This window comes from Diaporthe citri (assembly GCF_014595645.1).
Source record: "Diaporthe citri strain NFHF-8-4 chromosome Unknown scaffold_6, whole genome shotgun sequence".
Taxonomy (NCBI): domain Eukaryota; kingdom Fungi; phylum Ascomycota; class Sordariomycetes; order Diaporthales; family Diaporthaceae; genus Diaporthe; species Diaporthe citri.
In genome coordinates, this window is record NW_025064851.1 from 736,126 (window position 1) to 761,193 (window position 25,068).

The following is a 25,068-nucleotide window of genomic DNA, read 5'->3' on the forward strand; positions in this document are numbered from 1 at the left end:
GGAGACAGGCGGGATGCCGCAGCAGGGCGCTTGGATCGGTGGGCACCACCAAACAAGATCACTCTCAACCCCAGTGGCAAATTAAAAAGAACCTCTGTGGTCAGGTAGACTTAGGCCCAGTGGCTATATTGGACTGACGCGCTACCCATTCCCCCGAGGTTGCCGAGCCGGAGAAGACTCGAATATGTGAGCTAGCCAGCCTGTTAGATCCCGGGCCAAGGCGTCCGCAGAGATTTGGTCATGCTTGGTTTCTTCTTACCACCCACCCCCTTCCACCACCTTGGACCAAGGCATGCATGCTTAGTGCCTTTGGGAGAAGAAAGAAGGTCAAGTTGTCATCTGAAGTGGTTGAGTAGCTTGCCATTCGGTTCCACATTGTTCAAGTCACTGGGCTGTCCGGTGGATGGTGAAATAATGGGAAACCACGGGGCATAATGTCGCCACAAACTGAGGTATGCTCGTTGAGGAGCAAGTCTGCTCTCCGGAGAGAGGTCAGAGTCTCTTATTTCGTCAACAGGCCAGCGAATATATTTGAATTCTCCACACTTGGATATGGAACGTACATGCTTCATCGCCTGGGCATACTGCCGTCTCTCGAAAGCGTGCTGAAAGGGTACTGTCTCTCGCGAGCTCGGACTGAGCCTCACGCTGATCGCAGACTGTGCATCAGGAATAGAGTACTAGGTCAGCGCAAATGTCTACCAGCCGACAAGGGGCTGAACAAATAACCGAATGTACTACAACGCTCCCGGTTTGGAAGGCTCGACCTGCCGAGATTTCATCCAAAGAATGCGCATACATGTAAGCTCGATCAGACAGTTGTTGTAAACAGTTTACGTTGTCTATCACTATCACATTATATCCTACCTAAGGCGGGAAGGTACCGTTTATCTTCTTCGATGGCCCATCTTTGTTCATGTTGGCAGCATATCATAGAAAGTGACCTCGGGGATTCAAATCTGATAACAGAAACAAGCTACCAACTGAGCAATCACTGATCAGAATGCACAGAACTTATAGAATCTTCTTTCCGGATGCCCTCAGAACTTGCACCTACGTTTGCCACGAGAGGCAGGTAAGCATCAGTTGATTGCAGTTGCAGTGGCTCTGCAGCAGCACCTAACCTTTTTCGTCAGCTGTGTGCAGTGAGATCTTGGTACCTCCAGGCTGCAGGATTGGTGCGGCACGGAAAACAAGACATTGTACGTTGCACACCCCCCCAAACCTCAGCCACCATCACGTTATCCACGTGCCCCACTCCTCCAGACTTCTTCACGATCTCCTTCCACCATCTCTGCTCACGCCACACGTGGAGGTCCGTATCCGAAACGACGGGCTATCATGCCGGCGCCCCAGTTCAAATTCATCAACAAGCTCCAAGGCCGACGTGTCCTGATCTTTGGCGGCACCTCTGGCATCGGCTACGCCGTCGCCGAGGCGTGCGTCGAGCATGGCTGCACCGTTATCATCTCGGGCTCGAACGCGCCCAAGCTTGGCGACACTGTCCTCCGCCTGAGAAACTCATATCCACATCTTGAGTCGTCTCAGATCATAATCCACGCCTGTGATCTCTCCGACAAGGATGCACTCGAGTCGAACATTCAAAGGCTCCTGTCCGTCGTCACTCGCGAAACGAAAAGCAAAATCAACCACGTCGTTTTCACGGCTGGCGACCCGCGCTCCTTGAAGTCATTATCGGAAGTCACGGTTGAGCAGTTCGAGAAGAATCAGGTGGTCCGCAACATTGCTCCAATCATCATCGCGAAGCATCTACCGCAGTACATGGAAAACACCCCCGATAGTAGCTACACACTTACTGGAGGTTTTATTTTCTCCAAACCACCGCCTGGTTTTGGTCTTCACGCAGCGACTGGCATCGAGGGATTAGCCAGGGGTCTCGCCGTCGACATGGCACCTATCAGAGTAAACCTGGTCGCGCCGGGTGTTATCAAGACGGAGGCCATGAAGGGTGTACCACAGCAAGCTCTTCAGGCTCTTGCCCGGGCGACAACGATCAAGAGGTTGGGCAGACCGGAGGATATTGCCGAGGCTTATCTCTATTTGATGAAGGATGGTTACGTAACTGGTAGTATCATAGAGTCAAATGGGGGAAGACTCCTGGTATAGTCCTAGGGGAAGGACCGAAGTTTCGGTCCTGTGAGAGAGGGGTTCAGTAAGTCAATAAAGATAATTGCATTCTGTCGAGGCTCACGGGCACATAGCAAACACATTGAACTCACTTGCCGATCCGTCTCCCGCATTGCTTCCAGGGAAATACTCCTCAGTGGCGAGCTCCAATGGTGTGAGCCCCAAATCAGTCGACCGTTCACACCAGAAGGTCTCCTTATTTTCCAAAACTGGTAAGATGCACTTGATAACTGACCATAGCATTATGATGTGTCGATGGGATGACAGAACTATTTGCTCCACTGGCAGCGCTGTAGCTCGGGGCAGAGAATGCAATTACAGTCTCTAGAAGCGACCAATATCTCGCATGCTGCTAGCAGATGAAGTCGTGTTTTGTCAGAAGACGGTATACAGCGCTTAAAGTGATTTACGTAGTTCTTAGCCAATACATAACTAAATGAACTTTTATGTACACGTCTTGAGCGGTCATCTCAGAAAGCAAACCCTAGCAAGCAACCCTAACCTTTGACAACCTGTCCCTGGTGTCTTCAGTGACATTTTGCTCGCCGATCCGAATTCCGAATCGCCACAGTGAGGTCCAATCTGATCTCGAGCCACAAACGACACATGGGTAGGGATGCAGCCCCGTGGTAGCGAAAGCGATGTTGGCTTCAATGCAGGTGCTGCAATGCCTAACACGAGGTGAATACAGAGGCAATGCGCTAAAATCCTTCTCAATTTCGTAGCCATAGGCATTGGTTAATCCTTGTCTAGCCAAGAAGGAGGAGAGGGGGAACGGGAGCGAGCCCCAACTAGTCGCCCCCCAGACATCACGGGACTTCGGCTTTTACACCTCATTTCCCGCGCCCTCACTCTCGGAAACCATGCGTCGGCTGTGACTACCCACACAATGGATCCGTTTCTCGCTGTTCCAATAGAGGTGCGCCAGGGCATACTGGAAGGGCTGCCCACGCTGCGAGACTTGCAGTCGGCAAGCCTGTCCAGCCGAGCCCTGCTTGTCGCGAACGTCGCCTCCAGACGCTTTATTCGCCACCGCGTATTTCTCAACCAGTACCACGATCTCGAAGCGGAAATAAGCCCTGGAAAGAAGAGAAAGAACAGCTCTTTCGCAGTCGCTAATCGCTGGATCGATTATTTGTCAAAGAAAGATGCATACGACGGTCTCATCCTCCGAGAAGCCATCTGGCCCCACTTAATAGCCGACCAAGAGCAGTACAAGCGCACTTATAGTAGTGGCAAGGATGTAGAGGTCTTCTGTTCGTGGGCTGAACACCTTGCTTCCTCTTGCCGACAATTTCACGATGAGGCCAAAGCGAGGCGCGTCGAAGCAGAGACATTACGGCTTGTCCCTGCTAATATCATCTATTTGAGCGAGCCATGGCTTATATGGTTGCAGGCAACCATCGCCGCTTGCACGAATCGCGGCGACTACGGCTACGCAGCATACATATGCAAGGACATGTGGTCCCGCTTTGACCGAAGTCCGGACCATCGCCACAAGCCTGGATTGGATGGGCTCGCACTCGTCAGGATCACCTCGACACTCTGTCACCATCAGGACGGTGTTGGAACCGCAAATCCATCATCCATGGAAGAGGTCAATTCAGCGCTCCGCTTGGCTTGGGAATTCCTCCGCGTACAGTGTGCGAGCGGTGGCCCCGTCCACCAGCCTGGCATGTTCTGTTACCGATGTCTTGACGCTGCCAAGCTACTCATCGAAGGAGCCCAACATTCTCATGGCGCTGTTGAGCCGGGTCTGCCTCATCTACAGATAGTATGGCAGAGTATCCAGCCAAGGGGCATGGCTTTTAATGCGTGGTCACATCTCTTCGTGGACAGCCACGACGACCGACTCGCCGGGGTGTTCATGGTCTGGGCGAGGCTACAAGAAGACAGACGAGGAATATTCCTCCAGGATATCGATCTCGACTGGGCCAGGGATATTATCTGGCTGCTCCGGAAGAAGGGTGCGATGGAACGAAGTCTTGCCTTTCAGGCAGAAGTGTTTGACTTGATGTCTCCACGCGACCACCAGTATTGCGCGTTCGGTCGAAATCTCGCAGATGCATATGTCAAAAACGGTCAGATACAGCATGCAATCGGCGTGAGGGAAAAGGTGCTCGACGAGCTGCCTGATGTATCTGCCGTTCGCCCTTCTTGGATCATGTCGTTGGCTGGTCTATACAAGAGAGTCGGCCGGAATGAAGATGCGGGTCGTCTTTCGGAATCTTTGTTGAAGGTGGATCATGGTTCAGCGTCTTGATATCTCTATGAATATCCATACTGCATATCAACCATGAATAATGGAAGTGAACCAACATATACTTTTAATTCTAAATCCTCTCGAGCTGTAGAAGTATCTGCTGCAATGTTGTGGTTGTGAGCAGGGCAGTGACGATAGCAAGCTTCCTGAAACGGTATCCTATTCTACGTAGACTCATTTTCTAAGAGAATGGATACTCGCACCGGTAGAAATGGATGGTACACCGGTTCATCACCAGCACTAACTAAATTAACACCCACGCCTGACACCCATACACCTAGTACTCATACACCCAACACCCATACGCCTAACACCTACATATCTATTTCACACACACTTAATTTATATTCCCCAGCACCTATATACCTAATGCAAATTAAGCGTGTGAATTAGGCGTGTGAGTGTTATAGCTGCAGCTATGGCCCGAGTAATATACCGCTGTACCATCCGTTTCTACCGGTGCGAATATCCGTTCTTTTTCCTAATTCTAAGATTACTAGCTTGTTCCAATACATATCGATTCCAAAGCAGTGCATAGACAACGCCGTCCTGCCCCACGGTCCACCGCGACAAAAACACGATTGTTGATCCCCCTCCCGGCTGACATGGTGTTTCGATTACTTCATCTGAATGAGCCTCTCAAACGAAGTATACTTGCAAATCGTCCACAACGCTTGCTTGTCAATGAACAGCGAGATGAGAGAAGTGGGCCGCGGAATGAGTTTCACAGACATTTACCACTTTGAGACGGCTGTATGTCAGAACTGCAACGGCAAAGACCGGCGATGGAGTCCGTTGGGTACTATTTGCTAGGAGGATCTGACCTAATGCTGCATGCAATGCAAGGGATTTCAGCCTCCTGTGTAACAGAACGTTTTCACGTGAATTCCAAATTCAAGAGGCTGAGATCCCCGCTCCATTTCCCCCAGCTGAAAAGTGAGTCACATTGTCCACCTAAATCTTTGGCCTAATCTACCTGATTCTCACCACAGATATTCTATCAGGGCGTGGCGAGTCGCCATGGATCCTATGACTGTGCTGTCAATTGCTGCGGCTGTAGTTCAATTCGTTGACTTCGGCACGAGTCTCTTCTCGGGCGCACGGGAAATGTACAAGTCAGCTTCTGGTCAGCCTCAAGACATAATCCAGCTAACCACCCTTGTCTATGACCTCTCTCAATTCAGCAAGAGCATCCAGGAAGCATCTGATAAGGCCAAAAGCACACAAAAGTCATACGACCTCACTGAAGAGAATCTCTGCAGAGTCTGTGCCAACTGCTTGCAAACATGTACCGAGATACAAGCTGCCGTTTCGAGCCTGGGCCGAGTCAAATCCCCCAAGTCCGCAGTGCCAAATTCTATTTTCGGAAGACAAATTGACGCTACGCGTGCTTTTCAGAGCATCGAGATTGCACTGAAGAATCTTGCTTCATCGAAACAGATACGCGCTTGGCAGGATCAGCTGCGACAGTCGAGGGAGCAGATTATGAAGGCTTTGTTGAATGTCCTCTGGTAAGACAACACAAACAATGTCTTTAATTTGGGTTTGAATCTATAGAGAACGACTCCTGATATTATCCCTTACAGGAGTCAGTCGAAAACTCAAACTGTTACTTTGGAAAACATTTCCCAGCGGCAGATCAGCGCGGATCGTACATTGGGTCACATTAGGGAGGACACAATGCTTTTGAGACAACAGTTGGGGAAAACATCGAAACTATGGCCTCTGCCACTGCCCCGAGGTTCTGCCACCGTGTCTATGGAACCACAAGAATTTGACGAGAAATCATGTACTGAGGCAATCATCGACAGCCTCAAAGTTCATCACATTGACCAGCGCGAGAGAGCCATTCCCAAGGCCTATGAAAAGACATTCGAATGGATATTCACTGAAACCAAAGCATCCAACGGCAGAGTTCTGCCCTTGCCACAATTTGATTCGTGGCTGGAGGGTCCGTCGTCGGATATATATTGGATCAGTGGCAAAGCAGGCGCAGGCAAATCGACCATGATGGAGTACATCTTGCATCACCCTCTCACTCGGGAAAAGATCACGAAATGGAATGAGGTCACGGCTCGCCAACTACTCTGGGGTTCTTTCTTCTTCTGGAATGCCGGTAACGCCATTCAAAAGTCAAAAGAAGGGTTGCTAAGAGCTCTCCTCTTCCAATTTATCGAGCAGGAACCAGATATTTTGCGGCAGATCTGTCCTCGAAGGTGGGCATTGTGTAAAGCCCTTGGACCAGGATCAATTACCAGCGCTCCAGATTGGCAGTGGGAAGAGCTCTTGGAAGCCTTCTCGCTCTTCAGTCTGCTTCTTGGAGATCGTTTCAACCTATTTCTTCTAATCGATGGACTCGACGAATTTGAGGGAGATCATGAGAAACTGATTGAATTCATCGAAGCTCTGCACTTGAGGAATGGCACCAAGATTTGTGTCAGCAGTCGTCCTTGGAATACGTTCACAGACACTTTCCACAACAACTACACCCTGAAGATGGACCAAGTGACAGCGGGAGATATATACCTTTACGTTCGCGGAGTCCTCGAACAGACACCAGGAAAGCAGAAAAGCTTATGCTTGATATCGTCACCAAGGCACAGGGAGTCTTCTTGTGGGTCTCGGTCGTGGTGGCTCAGATCCGGCTGGGCTTGAGTGAAGGTGACAAGGTATCGGACTTGCAAGCTGTTCTGGAGGACATACCAAAGGATCTATCATCCATCTATGACAGCATATGGAGAAGGATCAAGCCGTCATACGCTCACAACTCCTCTCAAATCTTTCAGATTCACCAATGCGCCATCGACAGCAATGAAAGGATAGAGGCACTCCTATTATATCTTGCGGACGAAGAACTAAGTACCCAGGATGAAGACATATCTGCATTCATGGGAACACGGCGAAAGCATGTGACACAAATTGTCAAGCGCATGCTTGACAGTCGGACGAGAGGCCTCCTAGAGGTAGATAAAGATGGCTACGTCACTTATCTTCACAGGACCGTGAGGGAGTGGATTGAGCCGAAATGGCCTGAGATATGCTCCAGGGCATCGTCCGACTTCGAACCGCATCTCGCACTCTTGAGGGCTTTGGCCACTTATCGCTCTGCCTCTGAGAAATGGACTATTGGCCGCTACGACACCCTCATCGAAACGACATGGCTGATTCTTTCCCGTTGTTTCAATCATTCCATCCGAGTTCGAGACAATCATGCTACCATCGACACCTTGGTACAGCTATTGGACAGTTTGGATCTGTACATGACCAGGATATGGGCCACACACCCAGGGAAGATGACCACCAGTGTCGGAGAAACCGAACTCGATTTCATGCTGCGTCGATACAATGAGTATCACTCCACAGCACTCGAATCTCATGCCATGTTCGGGCAAAGGAAGGAGTCGGTATGGGGGAGGGCGTGGATACCAGACATTCACTATTTACAGACTCCCTTCTTGGACACCCAATTCACCCAAAGCAACGTGAATTTTGTGGGCCTAGCAACTCAGTTCGGCTTGAAGTCTTATGTCAGGTTGAAATACAGAGCTGATGAGGAACTCTTCAGACCATTAGCCCCGGCACTCTTGTCATGCGCAGTGCTTGGATTTCAGTATTTCTGTCGCGAACCTGGGGTGAGACGAAGCTTTGAGAGGCTGATCGGAGACCGGAGCACCTTCCATGGTCGAAAAGAGCTTGTCAAGTTCATATTGGAAGATGTGGATCCGAAAAGTGCTTTTCAGTCGGGGATGTTGGCGGATTCGAAGTTTGATACGATTGGTAGAGTCGTATCCTGGAGGACACATCGATAAGTTTGATGCTGAGGCTTACAAAGATGCAATACTGGCACTTCTGAACGACACTAAACGGAAGATTGAGAGGCGAGAATGGGGAAAAACAGCATTGTTCCGACTTGGCAACGTGTACACTGAGCTGTGTCTCCGCATGCCGACACAATACAAGTCGATACCCCAATAGCAACAAGGCGGTCACTGGTTATCATTCCATCACAAGGGGCATACGGAAAGGTGCGGGACTTTGCTCTCGGCCGCTATATGTGAAGGCCACACTTTCATGTACTTGTTTTCTTCCTAGAGACAGGGGCAGATTTACTGCAAAAGCCGGAACTCCATGCCGGCGAAGGGTGTACAAACGAGAATTCGTCAGGTTTCCTAGCTTGCAAGCAAATCATAAAATCGATCAGTCACCAAAACGTCACATAAGAATCTATCCCCTGGTTCAACCAGACGTTCTCACTAAGATGAGCCCTGCTCCAGCCCCAAATCAAATAGATGTCGTGCCCCAACTCAAGCAAGGAGCTCAAACCGTGTACCTAGCGCCTGCCTATGCATCTCATCCACGAATCTCTCAGCACCAGCGAAGGAAGCCACCTCATCCTTGGTCCCATGCATGATAAAAGCCGGAACGGCGTACTGGCCGGCCCCGGATATCAACGTACCTCGGAGTTTAGTCAATGATGATACCCAGCTCCAGAGTTAGAGTTGCATCGTCTCATTGATATCCGTCTGTCGTCTCACAGAACTTTATTAAACCTCTTGTCTCTTAGCTCCGTGCAAGCCAGTCTCGGAAGAGATGGCAACTTGGAAATGTGTGGCATTTTCGTCCCGTGCTCGAGGAGGATTGCTTGACTGGTCTCGATCGAAATTTATCTAAGTGACAAAGCTTGGTTGTTGCCGGGCTACCTATAATAGGTAAGGACAAGTGCACAAGCTTGCTCAGTGGTTGGTTGGCTGGTTGGTTGGTATGCCGTTACCCACCTAACGTTGGCAGAAAACAACTTCGTAAGTCCGTTAACGCCAGCTGCCTTCTCCTGCTGCGCCGCGCCTCAAATGGCAGCTATATTCCATGTCAAAGGGGTGAAAGCCGTAACGTCTGTACCCAGCTGAGGCAGAATCCTTCTCTTCCTCCTTGCCTCGACTTTCAACTTGCTAACCAAATCCGCCTCTACCTGTCATCATGAAGCTCGTCATCGGAGGGTCCAGTGGCTTTGTTGGCGCGGAGCTCGTCCGCCAAGCTCTGTCAAATCCAGCCATCACCTCCGTCGTTGGTCTCAGTCGCCGCGAGACCCCTGTGCCGTCCTCGGACGCCAACGCCGCCAAGCTCAAATCCATCGTCGTCGACGACTTCGAGAAGTATTCTGACAGCGTCAAAAAGGAGCTCGAAGATGTGGATGCATTCATCTGGTAAGCCATACTGATTTATGCTTTCATGTCACCCGTCGACCACGCGTATGCAGCTGCTAAAACACACCTCAGGACAATTGCTGTGACGCCCACGAAGTTGAAGACCCTGCCCTGGGAGGAGACGGTCAAGATCTCAAAGGACTTCGCCATCACTGCCATCCAGACCGTGGCGAGCCTCCCCCGCAAGCAGGACCAACCTCTTCGCTTCATCTACATGAGCGGCCACTTTGCCCCCCGCGAGCGGACCGAACAGGTCAAGGTTCTAGGCGACCATGGCATGATGGAATACGGCTATGTGCGCGTAAGTTCCCTCCCCTAGCGGGCCCTGGTACACCGCGAGGCGCCAGCTTCCCGCCTAATACAGCACCCCCGATGGCTGACAGCGGCACCCTCCACTCCATCCAGGGCGAGGCCGAATCCCGCATCCTAGCGTTCTCCGATGAGTCCAGGGGTCTGGTCCAGTCGTGCGTCACCAAGTCCGGCTTCATCAACGCCCCGGGAAGGGTGGCGCCCAACGTCCCCGGCCTACCCCTGGTCGAGCTGCGGGACATTGCGGCGGCCATGCTGGACCAGGTCGTCAACGGGTTTGAGAAGGATACCCTCTCCAATGATGATCTGGTTCGGATTGGGAAGAAGGCCCTGGGTGAACAGTAGAGCGTATGAATTCCCGTAATTGTATCGGGAGATCTTGATCCGTCAAGTAGAGGTAAAGTGTCCTCTTCGCTTAGAATTCAAGCAAGACTGGATCCTTTATCTGCCAGTATATAAAAACACGTGCAAGTAGACGTCATCCTCCATCTGTGTTCCTGTATACCGTATTATTTGAGCTACCCACCATCTTGGGGCCTTCCGAGTGAAAGGTGTAATTGGTTACACTGCATGACGGATCGCATGTGCCTGAGTTCTGAGGCGCCACACGTGGAAGGGGAGCGGACCAAGGAGCAAGCTGATGTGTTGGTTGTGTTCCTGCGCGTGGGCCCTCATTGGACAATGCCGTGCTTTTTGGCTATCAAGGTCCGCCAAACCATGTGTCGTTGCTCCGAAAGTCTGCTGCTGCTGAGTCCACCCTCAACCCCCGGGGGCGCCGAGATATGTGACGACTTCGCATTTGACTGCGTGGGGAACGCATATGTCGCCGTGCACTCATCCTCGGTGTTCAAGATCACACCCGACGGCAAGCAGGTCGTCCAGGTGTGGTTGTAGGGGTTTTTCTCAAAGTAGATTGATGTTGACGATAGACCATGCAAGTGGCACGGTAACAAGAATATACCGGAAGCATCGGCCCCTTTCGAAGGATTTATAGGGGTAAATCGAATACGACGCTTCTGCATGGAGCACGATGTCCAATCGGGCTCGCAATGTGTTTTCCCCGCCGGTTTTAAGCTTCTTCCCGACGCAAACGTGCCCCGAAGCTTCACCCCTGGGGTGTGAGCGGGACGGAATTCTAGGCTCTAGACAAGCATTCCGGGCGCTGACATTGCATGCAGTAGTATGGTTGCAATACCGAGAACTTGCATCCTAGCCACTATAGCACATACCCCTCCGAAACTACTGCATTTCCCGACCCTACCTTCCCCGCCAACGCCAAGCCTGGCCTACGACAGTGTTGTGGCCCGCCCCCAAAGCACCACAGAGACAACCACACGAGCCCAGACCACTGGAGCGGTCACGTTGATAACCATACGAGAAGATGAGTGAAGACGAACAAGCACGTTTGCCCGGTGGGCGGCAGTTCTACTCGCCTGCTTCTCAGATTGGCTCCAAGGACAGAAGCGTGGCATGGTACGACAAGACCTTCTCGGGGGTCCCCGCGGATGCCCGTGAGTTGCTTGAGAAATACTCGAAAATACCTCCCGAAGAGGTGGAGCCCCATGTGCTTTCTATGGTAGGTCAAGACAAACTTCATGCCTGCTTGGCCCGTCATTCCTCCAAAAGTTGACCAGCATTATTCTGGATCAGAGGGACAAGGCATGGGACATCTGCCCGTACCCCTGCATCGGACAATTCAAATTCCTCGCCCTCAGGCTCTACGGGCAGCCCTCGTACGCCACCGTGGTCCGCCGCCTCAAGCAGGGCGCAAAGTACCTCGACATCGGCTGCTGCCTGGGCCAGGACATCCGCAAGCTCGTCATGGACGGCGCGACCCCGGAGAACCTCTACGGCGCCGAGCTGCACGCGCCTTTCATCGACCTCAGCTACGAGCTCTTCCGAGACCACGGGCTGGCGTCGACGTTAATGGAGGCAGACGCCTTAGTCCTCTCTGCGGGCAGCCCTCTCTCCAAGCTCAAGGGCGAGGTCGACTTTGTCCACCTGGGCATGGTGCTTCACGTGTTCGGGCCGGAGAAGCAGCGGACTCTGCTTGAGAACTGCATCGCGCTGCTCAGGCCTGAGCGCGGCAGTATGATTCTCGGCACGGCGGTCGGGGACGTCGAGGGCACCCAGGCGCCTGCGGGCTTCTACCTGCACAGTTATGAGACGTTCAAGGCGATGTGGGCGGACATCTCTGAGCGTACGGGTGTCAAGTTTGACTGCAGGGCTTCACTGGACGAGGGACTGGCAATACTTGAGGTCAAGAAGAAATTCGGCTACGATCGGGCTCGACGGCTTATGTTCGAGGTGGAGAGGCTATGATAGCGGTTTGAAGACCGAGCATTCTGAAATACTGCTGCCTCTTTGGCCTTTAATTTACTCCTCGATCATTGCTTCAATGACACCATCTGCCCCTACTTCAGGGGCTGTCCAGACCCTGACGTTCTGGAAACCAGCCTGCCCAAGCAGTTCCCTCCATTGTGTCCCCGTGCGCTCCATGCCAGCATTGAAAGCCATCATGGCCAGGTCGAAGACGGCAGAAGTCTTGTCAGCATTCTGCTCTGGAAGGACCAACTCGTGAATGATGAGCTTTGAGTACCCAAGCGTCATGGACTTTCTGACCTGCTCCAAGATCTTCAAGCAGTACGAGTCGGGCCAGTCGTGGAGTATATGATGATAAAAATACGCTCGTGCACCTATGAAATTTCAATATCCGGGCCATTTGTAAGAGTTGAGGCGTGATAAAGGAGTTGACATTACCTTGCACAGGCTGCTCAGTGAAGAAGTCATAAGTCATGCGTTCAATACCAGGACCAAGATCTGCAAGATCACTGGTAACGGGGGATAAGTCCTGGAGGACAAGACGCCTCCCCTTCTGCGGGTATTTAGCTTGGAATTCGAGAACATCATGGCCTTTACCACCGCCCACGTCCACCAAAAAAGGCGACGTCTCGTTCGACCCATCAAGCAGGCGCTCCTTGACCGGGTACCAGTCAGTCCAGTACTTCCTCGCGCCCATCGTGTTGCCCATGAAGGTGTTGAAATCCTTCAAGACCCGAGGGATCGAGCTCATGTATTCGAAGGTCGTCAATTTCGTCTGGAATGCGTACTGCATGAGGCTGTCACGAGGATCTGTCGGGCAGCGGTACCCGGCCTCGCTAAAGTACTTGGATGCTTTTTGTCCAGCCTCCACGATCGTGTTTCCACTTCTCCGCGTATTGATCAGCACTTTAGAGGAGAAATATGAGCGAGGAGGATGTTGCTTGACATACCAAGTTCGGTGCCCGGCCGCGATCTCCTCCTTCGCCATGGCCCTGGTGATAGCCGTAGGTTGCCATTTCTGAGGGCCAACCTCGTCCACAGAGCCAATGGAAGCCAGAGCCCTCAGGATACGCCCTCACTTTTTGTCAGATTCATACATGTCTTTAGAATTTAATGTGGGTGCAACCCATATTTACCAATCAACAGCTCCTCGCCTTTTGAAATGGATGCCAGCTTCTGAGACGAAATCGGGCTTTCATGGTCCACAATAAGCTTGAAGAGATTGAGGCCGTCTGCGATCCTCGCGGAAAATGAAAGAAATGGCTTTCACTCGTCAATAGGTGCCGTCTTTCTCATTATTCAGGACAGGGCGTAAAGGATGCAAGGGCGTACCGAATACGCGAGATCCATCGCCGCGGTCTCAGGAGGTTCAAGACCAGCAGTAGGTAGTCTAGTCAGTCGCAATGCCTCAGTTCTATCATTCTGCGAAACGACCTCCGAAGACAGCCTGGAACTCAGACTGCTCAGCTGGTGAATCAGATCAGTAGTTTGGTGCGTCATTGTTCAGGCGCTGTTCGTGGGGTGAGGTGGGCGTTGACCAATTTTTGGGTTGAATGAAGCGGACCAGATCAACATTAGTATCAGATGCTGGAAAGGTGCTTCATAAGCAAATTTAAATTTCGGTTTGAAGGCTTATTCGAACCTTGGAACTTTCCGTGCATTGTACCTAGGTATCATACTCCCGAGACAACCGTGCAGCCGACACAGGCACAACTTGAGCGCTATCCTATCAGACTCAAGACTCGGTGTTTCTTCATGATACCAAGGTATCCCATTCCTTCAATCACCTTACATAAGAACAACCTAGAACCAAACCTCGGTGATTACGTACTGGGCTTGAATCAGAAAGCCAAGCAGCTACTTGATAAAAAAGGATTTCCAAGCGGAAACCCACATGCCCCTGTCTTGCAAGGCTGGGGAGCGCCAAGAAGAGGTTACGTGCCGGTGTTCTGCCCATGCCGAAATGTTATTTGCATGATGTACGGGAAACAATTTCCGAAAGCGCTGGAAATACTTTTGGCCAAACTGCTCATTGATCCACTCAAGCGCCTATGACCAGTCATGACTACCATACGGTGCGCATAATCGATTCATCGATGCTAATGAAAATGAGGCAGAATATGATGGTCGTGATTGTGGCTTGATTTCTTCCTATGCGTGATAAATACAGCTCAAAAGAAACTCAGATTGTACAGATCGTAGGATTGGATGCATCCCACCTCGTTGAGTGCGCTGACGGCAACTTCAGCCATGCTCGTCGCAGAGTCCAGGATGCTGCCCGCATTGCAGAGCATAAGACTTCGAGTTGTCCACCCGATGGATGCAGTATCCAATAGCCTTGCCAAGTATTGGGATATATCCTCTGAACTGTCTGCCTTGCCAGCATATTCCAGGAAGAATTAATTGAAGGGTGGCATTTCCAGCTTCCGGGGGTTGACTTCAGTTCGAAAATATGGCCAAATTGGAATTGTTGTTCAGACAGATTGATATCTTTCAACAATCTGTTCTCTTCCAGATTCCACACCCTCAGATTCATAACCAACATCAAAAAGTAAACAAGGCTCTTCCAGGCACGTGTGAGCAAGACGTTGGTTTTTACAGGGTGCAGTTATTTTGCTTATCACAAGGGCGGGACTAATTAAATATCTCCAGGTCTAATAGCTATTTGGGACTTAGTGTTCTGTACAAAATTGTTTAACCTTTCGCTATATAGAGCGCGCACTGCACATCCTGGTTTTTATTACTTTTGATACATAAGCCTAGCCTTCACGCTAGACGGTCGTGTTTGAATTGAACTGTAAAAGTGTTGTGCAAACAAAATTATGCCTCACTTATTGGATCAACCGGCGCCAAACGATTCGCCCCTCGCTAACCTCAGACTACTTGGTAGACCTAGGACTCGCTTTAGATCCATCTCGTGAGGAGCCAGTTTCAGAACATCTCAGCACTAGCAGACGCTACGAATCCCGCTCAAGGTTTATAATCTACTTTGATCAACCACGTTTGCCTTGGCTGGTCTAGCGGTAAGACGCTCAGGTGTTGGTTGTGGGCAGCAGCCTCGAGAGAGGGGGGTTCGACTCCTCCGCCAAGCACATATCTTCACTTTTGCTTGGTCTCATCACTGGTCATACCAGAGGTGTAGATTGCTTATAAGGTAGATTTAGAGGGCAAAAAAGCTTGCAGCGAGAAAATATCCAAAAGGAAAATGGAAGAAAACAACGGTACCATGACCTGAACTAGAGGGGGCCGCAGGCCAGCGAAGACCAGCTATCACAAAGTTGACGGCGTTGTCTTGGATGCCGTTTTGGGTGAGGTTGGTACACTTCATTCACTTGTGGGGCGGGATGATTGTTGGAATTGTCTTCATTATTATGATAATGCATCTCGAAGTTTCTCCCTAATTGTATCATCTATCTCTTCAGCAACATTGCGGAGTTCGTCTCGCACAAATTCCTCAAGCTGCGTCTGCGCGACGCCCATCTCATCCTCTATGCGAATCAAGGTGGTGGTGTCAAAATCATACCTCAGCTCAGTGACCTGGGTGTCGACGTTCTCTGCCAGCTCACTTAAGCCGGACTCTAGCTTTCCCTCGAGACTTGTCACGCGCTCTTCCACGCACCCCACCCTTTGGTCGAGCCCATCTCCACCCTGATCACTGTGCTCACTCGAGCGTTGGTGTGATTGTTGACCCGAGGAGCCCTCTACTGAAGACATGCGCTGCTCAACCCGATCCAGACGAGATCCCAGAGTACCAAGTTGCTTTTCTATATGGTCCAGCCGACGACCGATTTCGCTGAACCCCTGCCTACAAATCTCCTCTATCTTCAGTCCAGACTGACTCGTATCCTCTGGACTATCGAGACGACGGCGCTTGTTGCTAGGAGGCGGATAGACTGGTGGAGAATGGCCGAGGTCATCGTAAGACGGAGGAAATTCAGCCGCCGCAGGCCTACTGGGCGCGGGGTCCTTTTGCCGTGGGAATCCGTGGGGAGGGGCTGATTGGGATGCCCTTTCAGCGCTCCCGGACGGTTCCCCACCAGACCGCACTTCAGTCGTCACAGGCTGCCCGCTTTGGATGACCTGACCTCCCTTTCCGCCATATAGTTTTGCCAGGTTCGCGGCACCAGGCAGTGTTTTGAGAGATTCGCCAGAGGAAGCCTTCTCACAAAGCGCAAGCAAACGCTGCTTGGCCAGGACATTCGACGGCAAATCCAAGCGGAAGCGTGTCACTCGAGACAGGGCCTGTAGAGCCTGAAGTGTATTGCGTGCCGTTTCGCCCTTGGGCACATAGTCATCTTTCGGCACGACGAGCGCCGGAGGCTCGATTAGAACGAAGTGCAGCGAGTAGGTGCTTGTGCCAAGGATCTTGGACGTGGACGCGGATTCATCATCTTGCTCGACAAAATCCAGGGATCGGATGCGTTCGGGGTGAATGAACAGAAAGATGTTGGATCTGCTGCGTTTGCCCTTGAAAGCAAGGTTGGCAGTGATTTTGAAGAAGGCAGTATGGGATTCTGCGTCGAAGTGGACGTCGAACGTGACGTGATCGTGGGTGAGTGACGAATGGCTCAACGATTGCGCTTGGTCATCACCGCCGGTCCAGGACACTACTATCGGTGCCTTTGATATGTCGATATCATCGTCGTGAGCCGATTCGATGGAAGCTGTGGTTGCATCGTCATCGAACGGCGTCGTCATTGAATCTGTGAAGAATCAGTATTGCATGTCCTGAAGACGTACGAAAGAGTAAAAAAGTCGTCGTATCCCCTATCCATGGTAAATGGACAGGATCCCGCCCACCCAGGCTTGGAAAGAGCAGCCTTGACTCTGGATTGTCGCGGCGATACAGTGACGAACTGAAAGTCGACGATTACGAGCTGGAGTCCTCGCCGCCTCAGCGCAACGAGACATGCGAGCACAGGTACTGCCATGAGAAGAGGCATCATCCAGGGCCACAGAGCAGGAATCATGTGGCCGACAGATGATGTCTTCTCCCAAGACCCCGGTTCTTCCACTGGCCGTGGACAGTGGGTAGAAGTCGGCAAGTGTCGGTCTCGGCGGCTCGTAACGCGTGCATCGCTCGTCAGGTTAGGCGGGCGGCGCGGTGATCCTCAAGAAGTGGACACCTTTGAACTGACCGTATGTTGTGTGTTGTGCGTGCGCGCGTGTCTGTGATGATCCTGTCGTGCGCGTTGTGGCTTTGGTGATGACAGCGAAAAGGTGAAGGTTGAAGAACGTCCTTGCTCGCAACACATGAGGTCAAAAAGAGTGGGCGGGCTACCTCTTATTGGCTGCTCTCTAGGAGTGGGGCTGGCAGAGGCAGCAACAAAAGTCAGGAGGCTGGAGATTTGGGGGAGCTTGGTGCCAGTGAACATGGGAACGTGCGCGCTGTACTGCTGCCTGATTGGTTGCCGAAGGTACCTAGGTACTTGGTGCTCCTGTGCAGTACACGCATTCAGCCATGATGGCACGAATTGAAAGCTGACAGACAGCCTTCTTTCTGAATCAATGGCGACGTCAATACGGCTGGGGCGTTTCCACCCCGCTGACCATTGGCGGTCTTCAATGTACTACCTATCCTTGCGATACCGGTAGCTGGCTGCGCTGCCTTCAGAGCCCTCCATGAATATACAAATCGAGACCGTTTGCCGGGAGAGAATGACAGCAGAGAACAGTATTTGATTAATGATGCGAATCAGAGAGAAGAATTCGAGCAAAACATACCGATAGTTCACAACTCAGAAACTATTAACAATGGGACTGAGAATCAAAATGTTGACACGGTGGAGGAATCGAACCACCATCTAGCCCTTGGAAGACGCAGACCGAGGAGACGCTCCGAGTCGTGCCCAAGGTGCTTGCCGCCCTGAATCCCCGGGTGTACTTGTCCATGAACTGGCCAAAGACGCACAGCATCAATCCGGGCGTGCAGTGGCTGGTGAGGGAGCGGGTGGAGAAGTTCCGCAGGATCCTGGCAGGGATGATCTCCGATCGAATGGCCTTGCCCATAGACGCAAAGCACGACCTCTTCTCATTCGTCGCAAGCGATGAGAGGATCGATCAGGCGAAGCAGGAGGGCATCCGGAAGAGCGAGATCTGGGGCGAGGCGGGCGTGTTAGGCAAGTTTCGCCACTGGTCCGTTACTGACTGCCAGTGCTAATTTTACGTCTGCAACGAGGTGGCACAACTACAGCTACAGCTATTTCCACCGTCTTCTACTACCTGTCGCGTAACCCAGCCGCCTATGTCGCACTAAAAAGTCCGCTAAATGTTTACCGATGTTTCAACGTTAGGTGTCATCCGGCATTTCAAACAAGAATAAAGAGACAGGTGCATTCATCCTCCCCATACTTGCAGATTTACTAAATGGCAAGTCCTGTTTAAGAAAGTCCATTTTCAAGCATGCAAACCTAAATTTTTTTTTTTTCATTTAAATTTTTTCCATTTTTTTTTTTTAGAGATGTACGAAATTTTGATTTGAGTTCAGCAAACCCCTCTCCACCTCCTGATCAGGCCTCCGGAGCGTGCCCTCCGTGTTGTCCCGCCCGCGCCGGGACTAGGCCGAGCAACACATCGTCACAACCATGCATAGCTTTAGTGGCCACGCAAAAACTATATTCACCTCAAATATGAAAGGGTCAAATGCCCCCTGATGGATATAAGACTCTGGAGTGGCCCACCCACTTACCTCTCCTTCCATATTTACATGTACACTCGCATCCGGCAGCTAAACTAGCCAGCAGCACGAGGAGGAGAAAGTAGCCAAGATTATACAGACATCCTGTCACAAGATGGTCCGCTTGTCAACTCTGCTCCCGACCCTCTCGGCGCTTGGCTGTGCCAGAGGCGTCCGCTTCCTCGGGCGAGTGAACCCTGCCACCAGGGAGCTCTCATGGTCCGGTACAGGCCTCACCTTCAGCTTCACCGGCTCCTCCGCCAGCGTGGCTGTGGCCTCGTCCTGGGGCACCAACAGCATCGAGATGGCCATCGACGACGGCACGCCTCTTGTCTTGGACAGCGTCAACGGAACCAGCATTGCCACGCCGGCCGCCCTCGCCGACGGGCCCCACACCGTCTCCATCCGCAAGCGCTCCGAGGCCCAGTTCGGCAGCATCTACGTCGGCGACGTGAGCACCTCGGGGACGCTGGGCAACGACACGGCGCCGGCGGGCAGGCGCATCCAGCTCATCGGCGACAGCATCACGGTCGGCTACGGCATGGACGGCACGTACCCGTGCGTCAACTCGGCTGCGCTCGAGGACGCGCCCAACACCTACGGCGCGCTGACGGCCAAGAACCTCTCGGCCGAGTATGATATCATTGCTTCGTCGGGCAAGGGACTGCTGCGCAACACCGTCAACCCGGGCTACGAGGACGACGTAGTAATGCCGCAGATCTGGACGCGCTGGGCCGCCGCCGACGCGGACGGCACCTACGCCTTCCCGGCCGCCGACACGCCCGACGTCGTCGTCGTCAACCTGGGCACCAACGACTTCAGCTACGTCGCGACCAACAGCAGCACGGGCGCCACCTACGACGCGCGGCCGCGCCTCAACGCCACCGCGTACGCCGACGGGCTGGTCGCCTTCGGCAAGACCATCCAGGGCCACTACCCCGACGCCGAGCTCTTCATCACGTCGAGCCCGCTGCTGAGCGACGGCTACCCGACCGCCGAGGACGCCCAGCACACCACGCAGGCCAACGCCATCAAGGACGCCGTCGCCCGGCTCGGCGGCAGCGCGCACTTTGTCGACTTCCCGGCGCAGGACTCGAGCAACAACAACATCGGCTGTGATTACCACCCCTCGTCGGCGACGCACGAGAGCATGGCTGTGATCCTGACGGCGGCTATTGAGGATGTCATTGCTTAGATCTCGTTGGTCTTGCGGGGGAAGCGCGCTTTTTCAATGTACATATTTTTAGGGCGCTCAATTACATAAATATTACAAGTGCTGACAAGACTTGCACCCTACTGGTAATGGGCATTAAAGAGGTATAAGAAACAAATTACGGGGTTGACCACTCGTCAACCAACCAAATAGACCCGGCAGACAACCTTGGGCAGGATGTGGTGAACTTGGACGGCATCGACTGTCGTCTTTTTTCCAACAAATCCCTCGCATTCAGATGCCCAGCGAATTGTAAAGGGCGTGAAAGGGAATCTGGACCGTTTCGGCTCTAGCATGAATAAGCTAAGCTTCAAAAGCTGGCTGATGTCCGTTCGGACCGGAAATCCTGACTTCCTATCCCGTGCAATCAGTCATGTCCGCATGGATACGTCCACGGCGACATATACTAAGGTGCTGGGAGAATCCGGTGCTGTCTTCGGCGCTGACAAATTTATCCAATCTAGCACAGTACCCAGGCAAGGCTCGTGTTGAATACTGGATGTGGTTCTTCGTCAAAATAACTGACGATACTGTTCAGTGACTTGTTGATACGAGTTAGTAAAGAAAGGTTCTTCTGGCGATGGGAATCATATCTCGCAAGATAAGATATGCACAACAAATCCAGACTCCTAAACTTTAGTCCCATCTTGATCTAGTGCCATTTGTAAAACCAGAGACGTATAAAGTGGTGGAGAAAAGCTTGCTAAAGACCCAATTTGCATGCAGAACGATGATGATTTGAATCCCCAGATGAGACTTGACTCAATCTAAACACCTTGCTTCCTCGACGGGCTAGCCTCGCGTGGGACAGGGGAAGAGAACCTCTGCGTGACCTCATCCTCAAACTTCCTCGTGCCATCCTCAACATCTGCCCGCGCCACAGCCGCATTCGTAAAGTCAGACGGGAATGATGAGAAATCTGGCGCGTGGGTCCCGCTCCCGACAACAGGCCCGCTCGACACAGGATACTCATCCTCGTGTTCGGAGGTGTCGTCGCGCCGAAGCGCAAGCTCGTCTTGTGGCAGGGGATAACGCGCAATGTCCTCGAGTGCCAGGCTCCTCCACCGCCTTGGCAGGGTCTTGTCCCACCAATTCTCCGGGGCCGAGTGGTTCGAATCGTCGTCAGCCGCCTCTAGAGATATCCTGGATAACGCAGCTTGGTTGAGTGGCTTCTTGGTATCCCTCTGAACCTCAGGGAGCGCCCCAGGCAGGACAGCAATGACAGCCAGGATCAGCATGATGACGCTGAACACAAACAGGTAGGCAACGAGCTGCTTGTTCCCGTCGCCCGCACCCGCCACAATGGCCCTGATTATTATGGCGCCGAGCTTACCAGCCGCGGCCGAGATGCCGTAGAAGGTGCCCCGGAAGACGGTGGGGAATATCTCGGCCGCCATGATGAAGGTCAGGGTGTTGGGCCCGACGTTGAACATGAACTGGGCGAGTGCGAAGAACACCATGCTGACCTCGTGGTCGGGCGTCGCGTACGTCCTGACGACGCTGGCGCCGGTGGCGATGAAGAGGAGCGTGAGGCTCAGGGAGGTCCCTATGAGCAGCCTCTTGCGGTTTGCATAGTGGACTACTGGGATGGCGACGATGCTTCCGACGAGTGAGGATATAGAAGATAGTATGAGCGTTCGCACAGCGTTATTGTCCAGGGTCCGCTGGATGGTGGCGTTGGGCGAGCCTTGGTCGGCGTTCCAGATGCTCAGCGTTGCGTCGGACGCAGGTTTGTCCAGCCACAGTGTGTTCAGCGTCCTCGGGCTGTCCAGGCTGGTCCCATAAAAACACACATCTAGCAACAGCCATATCGTGGACATTCCCACCAGGGGCTTCCACCCACCTTCCCTCACCAGATACTTGCGCGCGGCCTTGAACCACGGCGTCGGATCCTGGTCTTTGTGGAAACGGTGGCGCACACCCGAAGATACGGATATTTCGGATCGTTGGTCATCTTCCAATTTTCCTCCGACCTGCTGAACCGCAAGAGCAGCCTTTCTTAGATCCTTCTGGATGCCGGAGAAGTATCTAGGAGACTCAGGTATGATAAGTCGAAGGCCGACCGCAATAAGCGCTATAATACCGCCTATACCGATCACGATCCGCCAGACTATGTCGATGACTATTTTGGCCTTGGCTTCAGCCGTCCCTACATTTGGGTCGTCCATGTCGAGGTCGTAGCGGTTCATGAGTCTTAGCAGGGAGCCGAGACCTATGCCGACGGCCATCAAGCGGCCAATACTCTGCATGAGGAATATGGCAGCCATCATGACGGCTCGCGTATCCGTGGACGCGAATTCGGCTGCTATCACAGCCGAAACGGGGTACTGGGAGCTTGTTATCAGCCTGGTCCGGAGAGACGGTGCCAGATCAGCCATATTACCTACCTCTGCTCCGATACCGAATCCCAGCATACAGCGGAAGAAAATGATGGACGCGTAGATGCTCATCGAAGACTTCGGGACGCCTTCCACATCCACACTCGTCTGCATGAACCCCTGGGAGGACAAGACCAAGCCGACCGTGGCCAGGATCAAGATGATCAGCTCCCAGCCGTAGAGCCTCTTGCGCCCGCCCCGGTCGGCGAAGTGGCCGAAGACAACCATGCCGAACAGGGTGGCGCTCAACGTGGTCAGGTCCAGCATCTCGCCGACGTCTACGTGGGTGAAGCCCTCGGGCGGGTAGACGTAGAGCAGGGCCGGCGTGACGAAGTTGGTGGCGAAGAGGCTGTACGAGGACGCCAGGAAGCCGATGGCGACGGCGCAGAAGACGGGCCAGTTGAAGCCGATGGAGTCGAGGATGCGCAGGATGGCGATCTCCCGCTCGTGTCGGTCCTAGAATGAGGTTGTGAGCCAGGGTTTCCGAGGGACTGTGTCCCTTGGGAGGCTACTCACGGTGATGTGCCCGACGTCGGGGTGGACATCGGCCTGCCTCATGGGATCCGGCAGCCTCAGCCGGGATATCCTCGAGCTCTGCTCGGCCTTGATGCCGTCGAGCATCTTGTCAGCAGAAGCAGTGCTGCTTCAGAGCTGAGATGGGAGTGGTCTTCGATATTGACGGTGCATGCACCTGCTCGAGCGCTTCATCTGGGAAAGCCTTCTGTTCCGATCATGAGCTGCCGTCCGGTCGGATCACCGCTATATGACACCTCCCAGGGCCGTCTTAGTCCCGGTTGTGTAACCAATTCATCTGGATCAAGCACCAAGGCAGCCAGTGCCAAATCGTGTCAGCATTTCCCGGTGGGTGGGAAGTACGCCCTGGTGGCGCCACCCAACGCGGGCTAGCCTCCTAAAAGTGCCCTGTCTCATCCCAGCTGCAGCAGCCATTTGCCCGTCGTCTCTGCACGTGCTGGGTGGCGCAGCTGAACCCGTCCCAATATTGCAGCAGGATTCTGCAACTGCAGGGTGGACACGGCCCTCCATGAGACACCGAGGCAGACCTCCAGGCGTTGAGGCTCCCCCCTCAAAATCGGGGTGACCAGCCTCCCCGCGTTGGGGATTGCTCCAGCTACAACATGCGAGCCTCCCGTTCGTCCCATCTACTTGGCTCGGTAAAGGTCACCCGGAACATCCTGGAACCATGAACCCGCAAGCATCGTAAGAGATGCATGCGTTTTTTGACACATCAGATGAAGCTTGGGTAACATCCCAGAGCCCACATCACTTCATACTCCACCGATGGATCCCGTCACGGCTTTCGGGCTCGTGGCGGGGATCGTGCAGCTGGGGTCTTTTGTGGCAGATCTCGCGGGGAACTTGCGTCGTTCGCGACATCAAGGAGGACAACTGATCAGGCTCCGGGATATACTTCAAGAACTCTCCCAGCTGAGGCTCCGAATCGGCGAGGATGATCCAGACGTCGAGAGGGTGGTGCGGCTGGTGGAGAAGTGCAGGAACCTGCTCGAGGAGCACGACCCGAAGCTGAGAACCTCGCGCGGCCTTACCTTCAAGTGGCCGGCGAGTCTCGAGAATGAGATCCGGATCATCAACGAAGACCTCACGCGGATGTACACGAGGCTGCTGCTACACCGCGTCGACTTCCCTCCGACACCAAGTTCATTCGGCAGTCAACAGGATCAAGCAGCGCGGACACCTACCCTTCCGCCCTATGCACTGCTACCAGAGCCTGCACTCACTCCAGCCCTCAGTCGCAGAGGCTCCCTGGAGTTCATCGACCTCCCAGCCACCATCTCCCTTGGGGAAGACGGCCCCAAGCTCACGCTGCAGCACGTAAACATCCTGGAGCGGGACAACGCCTCCCGCATCCTCCAGTACGAGAGCGGCGACAAGCAGGTCATCGTCACCCACCGCATCCCCTTCGGCACCAAGCCCAACGCGGACGGCGACGTGCGCGCGCGGCGGGTCAACTTCCTCGCGCAGCACGAGGTCACGGTCGAGGACCGCGACGGCTTCCGCATCTACTCCGTGGACCCGACCTACGTCTTCGGCAGCTCCGCCAACTGCGCGAGCTTCATCGCCAAGGTGCGCGAGCGAGAGCTCGTCGCGACCTTCCTGCCGCGCGAGATCCGCCGCGGAGGCGAGACGCGCGCCAGGGCAAAGGTTCTTCGCGTGTGGAGGAAGTCGAACGAGAGTGCCAGCAACCCTCGGCCTCTGGTCACGTTGGGCTTCCACGATCGTGTCGAGGGCCGGCAGATCGAGCTGGATGTGAGGCTGTACGACCGCAGCGTGACGTTGACCAAGGACAAGAAGGTGCTTGATATCTGGAGGACGGATGGGTCCAGCAAGTTGTCCTTGTCCTTCGACAATGCGAAGGGTAGGTAGATCCTGCCATGAGTTCTTGTTACCACACGACACGTGTGCTGATTCCATGACGCACAGATGCGAAGAGCTTCCTCGATGTCTACCAGGACGTTCATCCAGGCAAGCCTTCGGCTTCGCCGGCTTATCCGCCATCACTACCGCCTCTCAACTTCTGA

At 53.3% G+C, this 25,068-nt stretch overlaps 12 protein-coding genes and 1 non-coding gene across 13 annotated transcripts; 10 read left to right on the forward strand and 3 right to left on the reverse strand.

Annotated features, from left to right (window-relative positions):
* Nucleotides 1-1,341: 1,341 nt before the first annotated feature.
* Nucleotides 1,342-2,127, forward strand: INS49_012223 (uncharacterized protein; the record flags this gene model as incomplete). The annotated part of the gene is made up of 1 exon (XM_043172928.1): nucleotides 1,342-2,127. One exon carries the CDS (start codon nucleotides 1,342-1,344, stop codon nucleotides 2,125-2,127), a length of 786 nt encoding a protein of 261 aa, XP_043022225.1.
* Nucleotides 2,128-3,037: 910 nt separating this feature from the next.
* On the forward strand, nucleotides 3,038-4,411 carry INS49_012224 (uncharacterized protein; the record flags this gene model as incomplete). The annotated part of the gene is made up of 1 exon (XM_043172929.1): nucleotides 3,038-4,411. One exon carries the CDS (start codon nucleotides 3,038-3,040, stop codon nucleotides 4,409-4,411), a length of 1,374 nt encoding a protein of 457 aa, XP_043022226.1.
* Nucleotides 4,412-5,431: 1,020 nt separating this feature from the next.
* On the forward strand, nucleotides 5,432-8,220 carry INS49_012225 (uncharacterized protein; the record flags this gene model as incomplete). Its single annotated transcript, XM_043172930.1, has 3 exons — nucleotides 5,432-5,922; nucleotides 5,998-6,943; nucleotides 7,009-8,220. The coding sequence occupies 3 exons, from the start codon at nucleotides 5,432-5,434 to the stop codon at nucleotides 8,218-8,220; spliced, it is 2,649 nt and encodes an 882-aa protein (XP_043022227.1).
* A 1,165-nt stretch (nucleotides 8,221-9,385) lies between these two features.
* On the forward strand, nucleotides 9,386-10,266 carry INS49_012226 (uncharacterized protein; the record flags this gene model as incomplete). The annotated part of the gene is made up of 3 exons (XM_043172931.1): nucleotides 9,386-9,612; nucleotides 9,685-9,913; nucleotides 10,018-10,266. 3 exons carry the CDS (start codon nucleotides 9,386-9,388, stop codon nucleotides 10,264-10,266), a joined length of 705 nt encoding a protein of 234 aa, XP_043022228.1.
* A 225-nt stretch (nucleotides 10,267-10,491) lies between these two features.
* On the forward strand, nucleotides 10,492-10,815 carry INS49_012227 (uncharacterized protein; the record flags this gene model as incomplete). Its single annotated transcript, XM_043172932.1, has 1 exon — nucleotides 10,492-10,815. The coding sequence occupies one exon, from the start codon at nucleotides 10,492-10,494 to the stop codon at nucleotides 10,813-10,815; it is 324 nt and encodes a 107-aa protein (XP_043022229.1).
* Nucleotides 10,816-11,302: 487 nt separating this feature from the next.
* INS49_012228 (uncharacterized protein) lies at nucleotides 11,303-12,243 on the forward strand (the record flags this gene model as incomplete). Its single annotated transcript, XM_043172933.1, has 2 exons — nucleotides 11,303-11,497; nucleotides 11,572-12,243. The coding sequence occupies 2 exons, from the start codon at nucleotides 11,303-11,305 to the stop codon at nucleotides 12,241-12,243; spliced, it is 867 nt and encodes a 288-aa protein (XP_043022230.1).
* Nucleotides 12,244-12,297: 54 nt separating this feature from the next.
* On the reverse strand, nucleotides 12,298-13,593 carry INS49_012229 (uncharacterized protein; the record flags this gene model as incomplete). The annotated part of the gene is made up of 5 exons (XM_043172934.1): nucleotides 12,298-12,617; nucleotides 12,682-13,127; nucleotides 13,194-13,317; nucleotides 13,380-13,506; nucleotides 13,576-13,593. 5 exons carry the CDS (start codon nucleotides 13,591-13,593, stop codon nucleotides 12,298-12,300), a joined length of 1,035 nt encoding a protein of 344 aa, XP_043022231.1.
* A 1,655-nt stretch (nucleotides 13,594-15,248) lies between these two features.
* INS49_012230 lies at nucleotides 15,249-15,335 on the forward strand. The gene has a single exon. It is a non-coding gene; the product is annotated as a tRNA-Asn (tRNA).
* A 277-nt stretch (nucleotides 15,336-15,612) lies between these two features.
* INS49_012231 (uncharacterized protein) lies at nucleotides 15,613-16,941 on the reverse strand (the record flags this gene model as incomplete). Its single annotated transcript, XM_043172935.1, has 1 exon — nucleotides 15,613-16,941. One exon carries the CDS (start codon nucleotides 16,939-16,941, stop codon nucleotides 15,613-15,615), a length of 1,329 nt encoding a protein of 442 aa, XP_043022232.1.
* Nucleotides 16,942-17,901: 960 nt separating this feature from the next.
* Nucleotides 17,902-18,403, forward strand: INS49_012232 (uncharacterized protein; the record flags this gene model as incomplete). Its single annotated transcript, XM_043172936.1, has 2 exons — nucleotides 17,902-17,917; nucleotides 18,033-18,403. The coding sequence occupies 2 exons, from the start codon at nucleotides 17,902-17,904 to the stop codon at nucleotides 18,401-18,403; spliced, it is 387 nt and encodes a 128-aa protein (XP_043022233.1).
* Nucleotides 18,404-19,034: 631 nt separating this feature from the next.
* Nucleotides 19,035-20,114, forward strand: INS49_012233 (uncharacterized protein; the record flags this gene model as incomplete). Its single annotated transcript, XM_043172937.1, has 1 exon — nucleotides 19,035-20,114. The coding sequence occupies one exon, from the start codon at nucleotides 19,035-19,037 to the stop codon at nucleotides 20,112-20,114; it is 1,080 nt and encodes a 359-aa protein (XP_043022234.1).
* A 785-nt stretch (nucleotides 20,115-20,899) lies between these two features.
* INS49_012234 (uncharacterized protein) lies at nucleotides 20,900-23,131 on the reverse strand (the record flags this gene model as incomplete). The annotated part of the gene is made up of 3 exons (XM_043172938.1): nucleotides 20,900-22,459; nucleotides 22,520-22,966; nucleotides 23,027-23,131. 3 exons carry the CDS (start codon nucleotides 23,129-23,131, stop codon nucleotides 20,900-20,902), a joined length of 2,112 nt encoding a protein of 703 aa, XP_043022235.1.
* Nucleotides 23,132-23,809: 678 nt separating this feature from the next.
* INS49_012235 (uncharacterized protein) lies at nucleotides 23,810-25,068 on the forward strand (the record flags this gene model as incomplete). Its single annotated transcript, XM_043172939.1, has 2 exons — nucleotides 23,810-24,905; nucleotides 24,971-25,068. 2 exons carry the CDS (start codon nucleotides 23,810-23,812, stop codon nucleotides 25,066-25,068), a joined length of 1,194 nt encoding a protein of 397 aa, XP_043022236.1.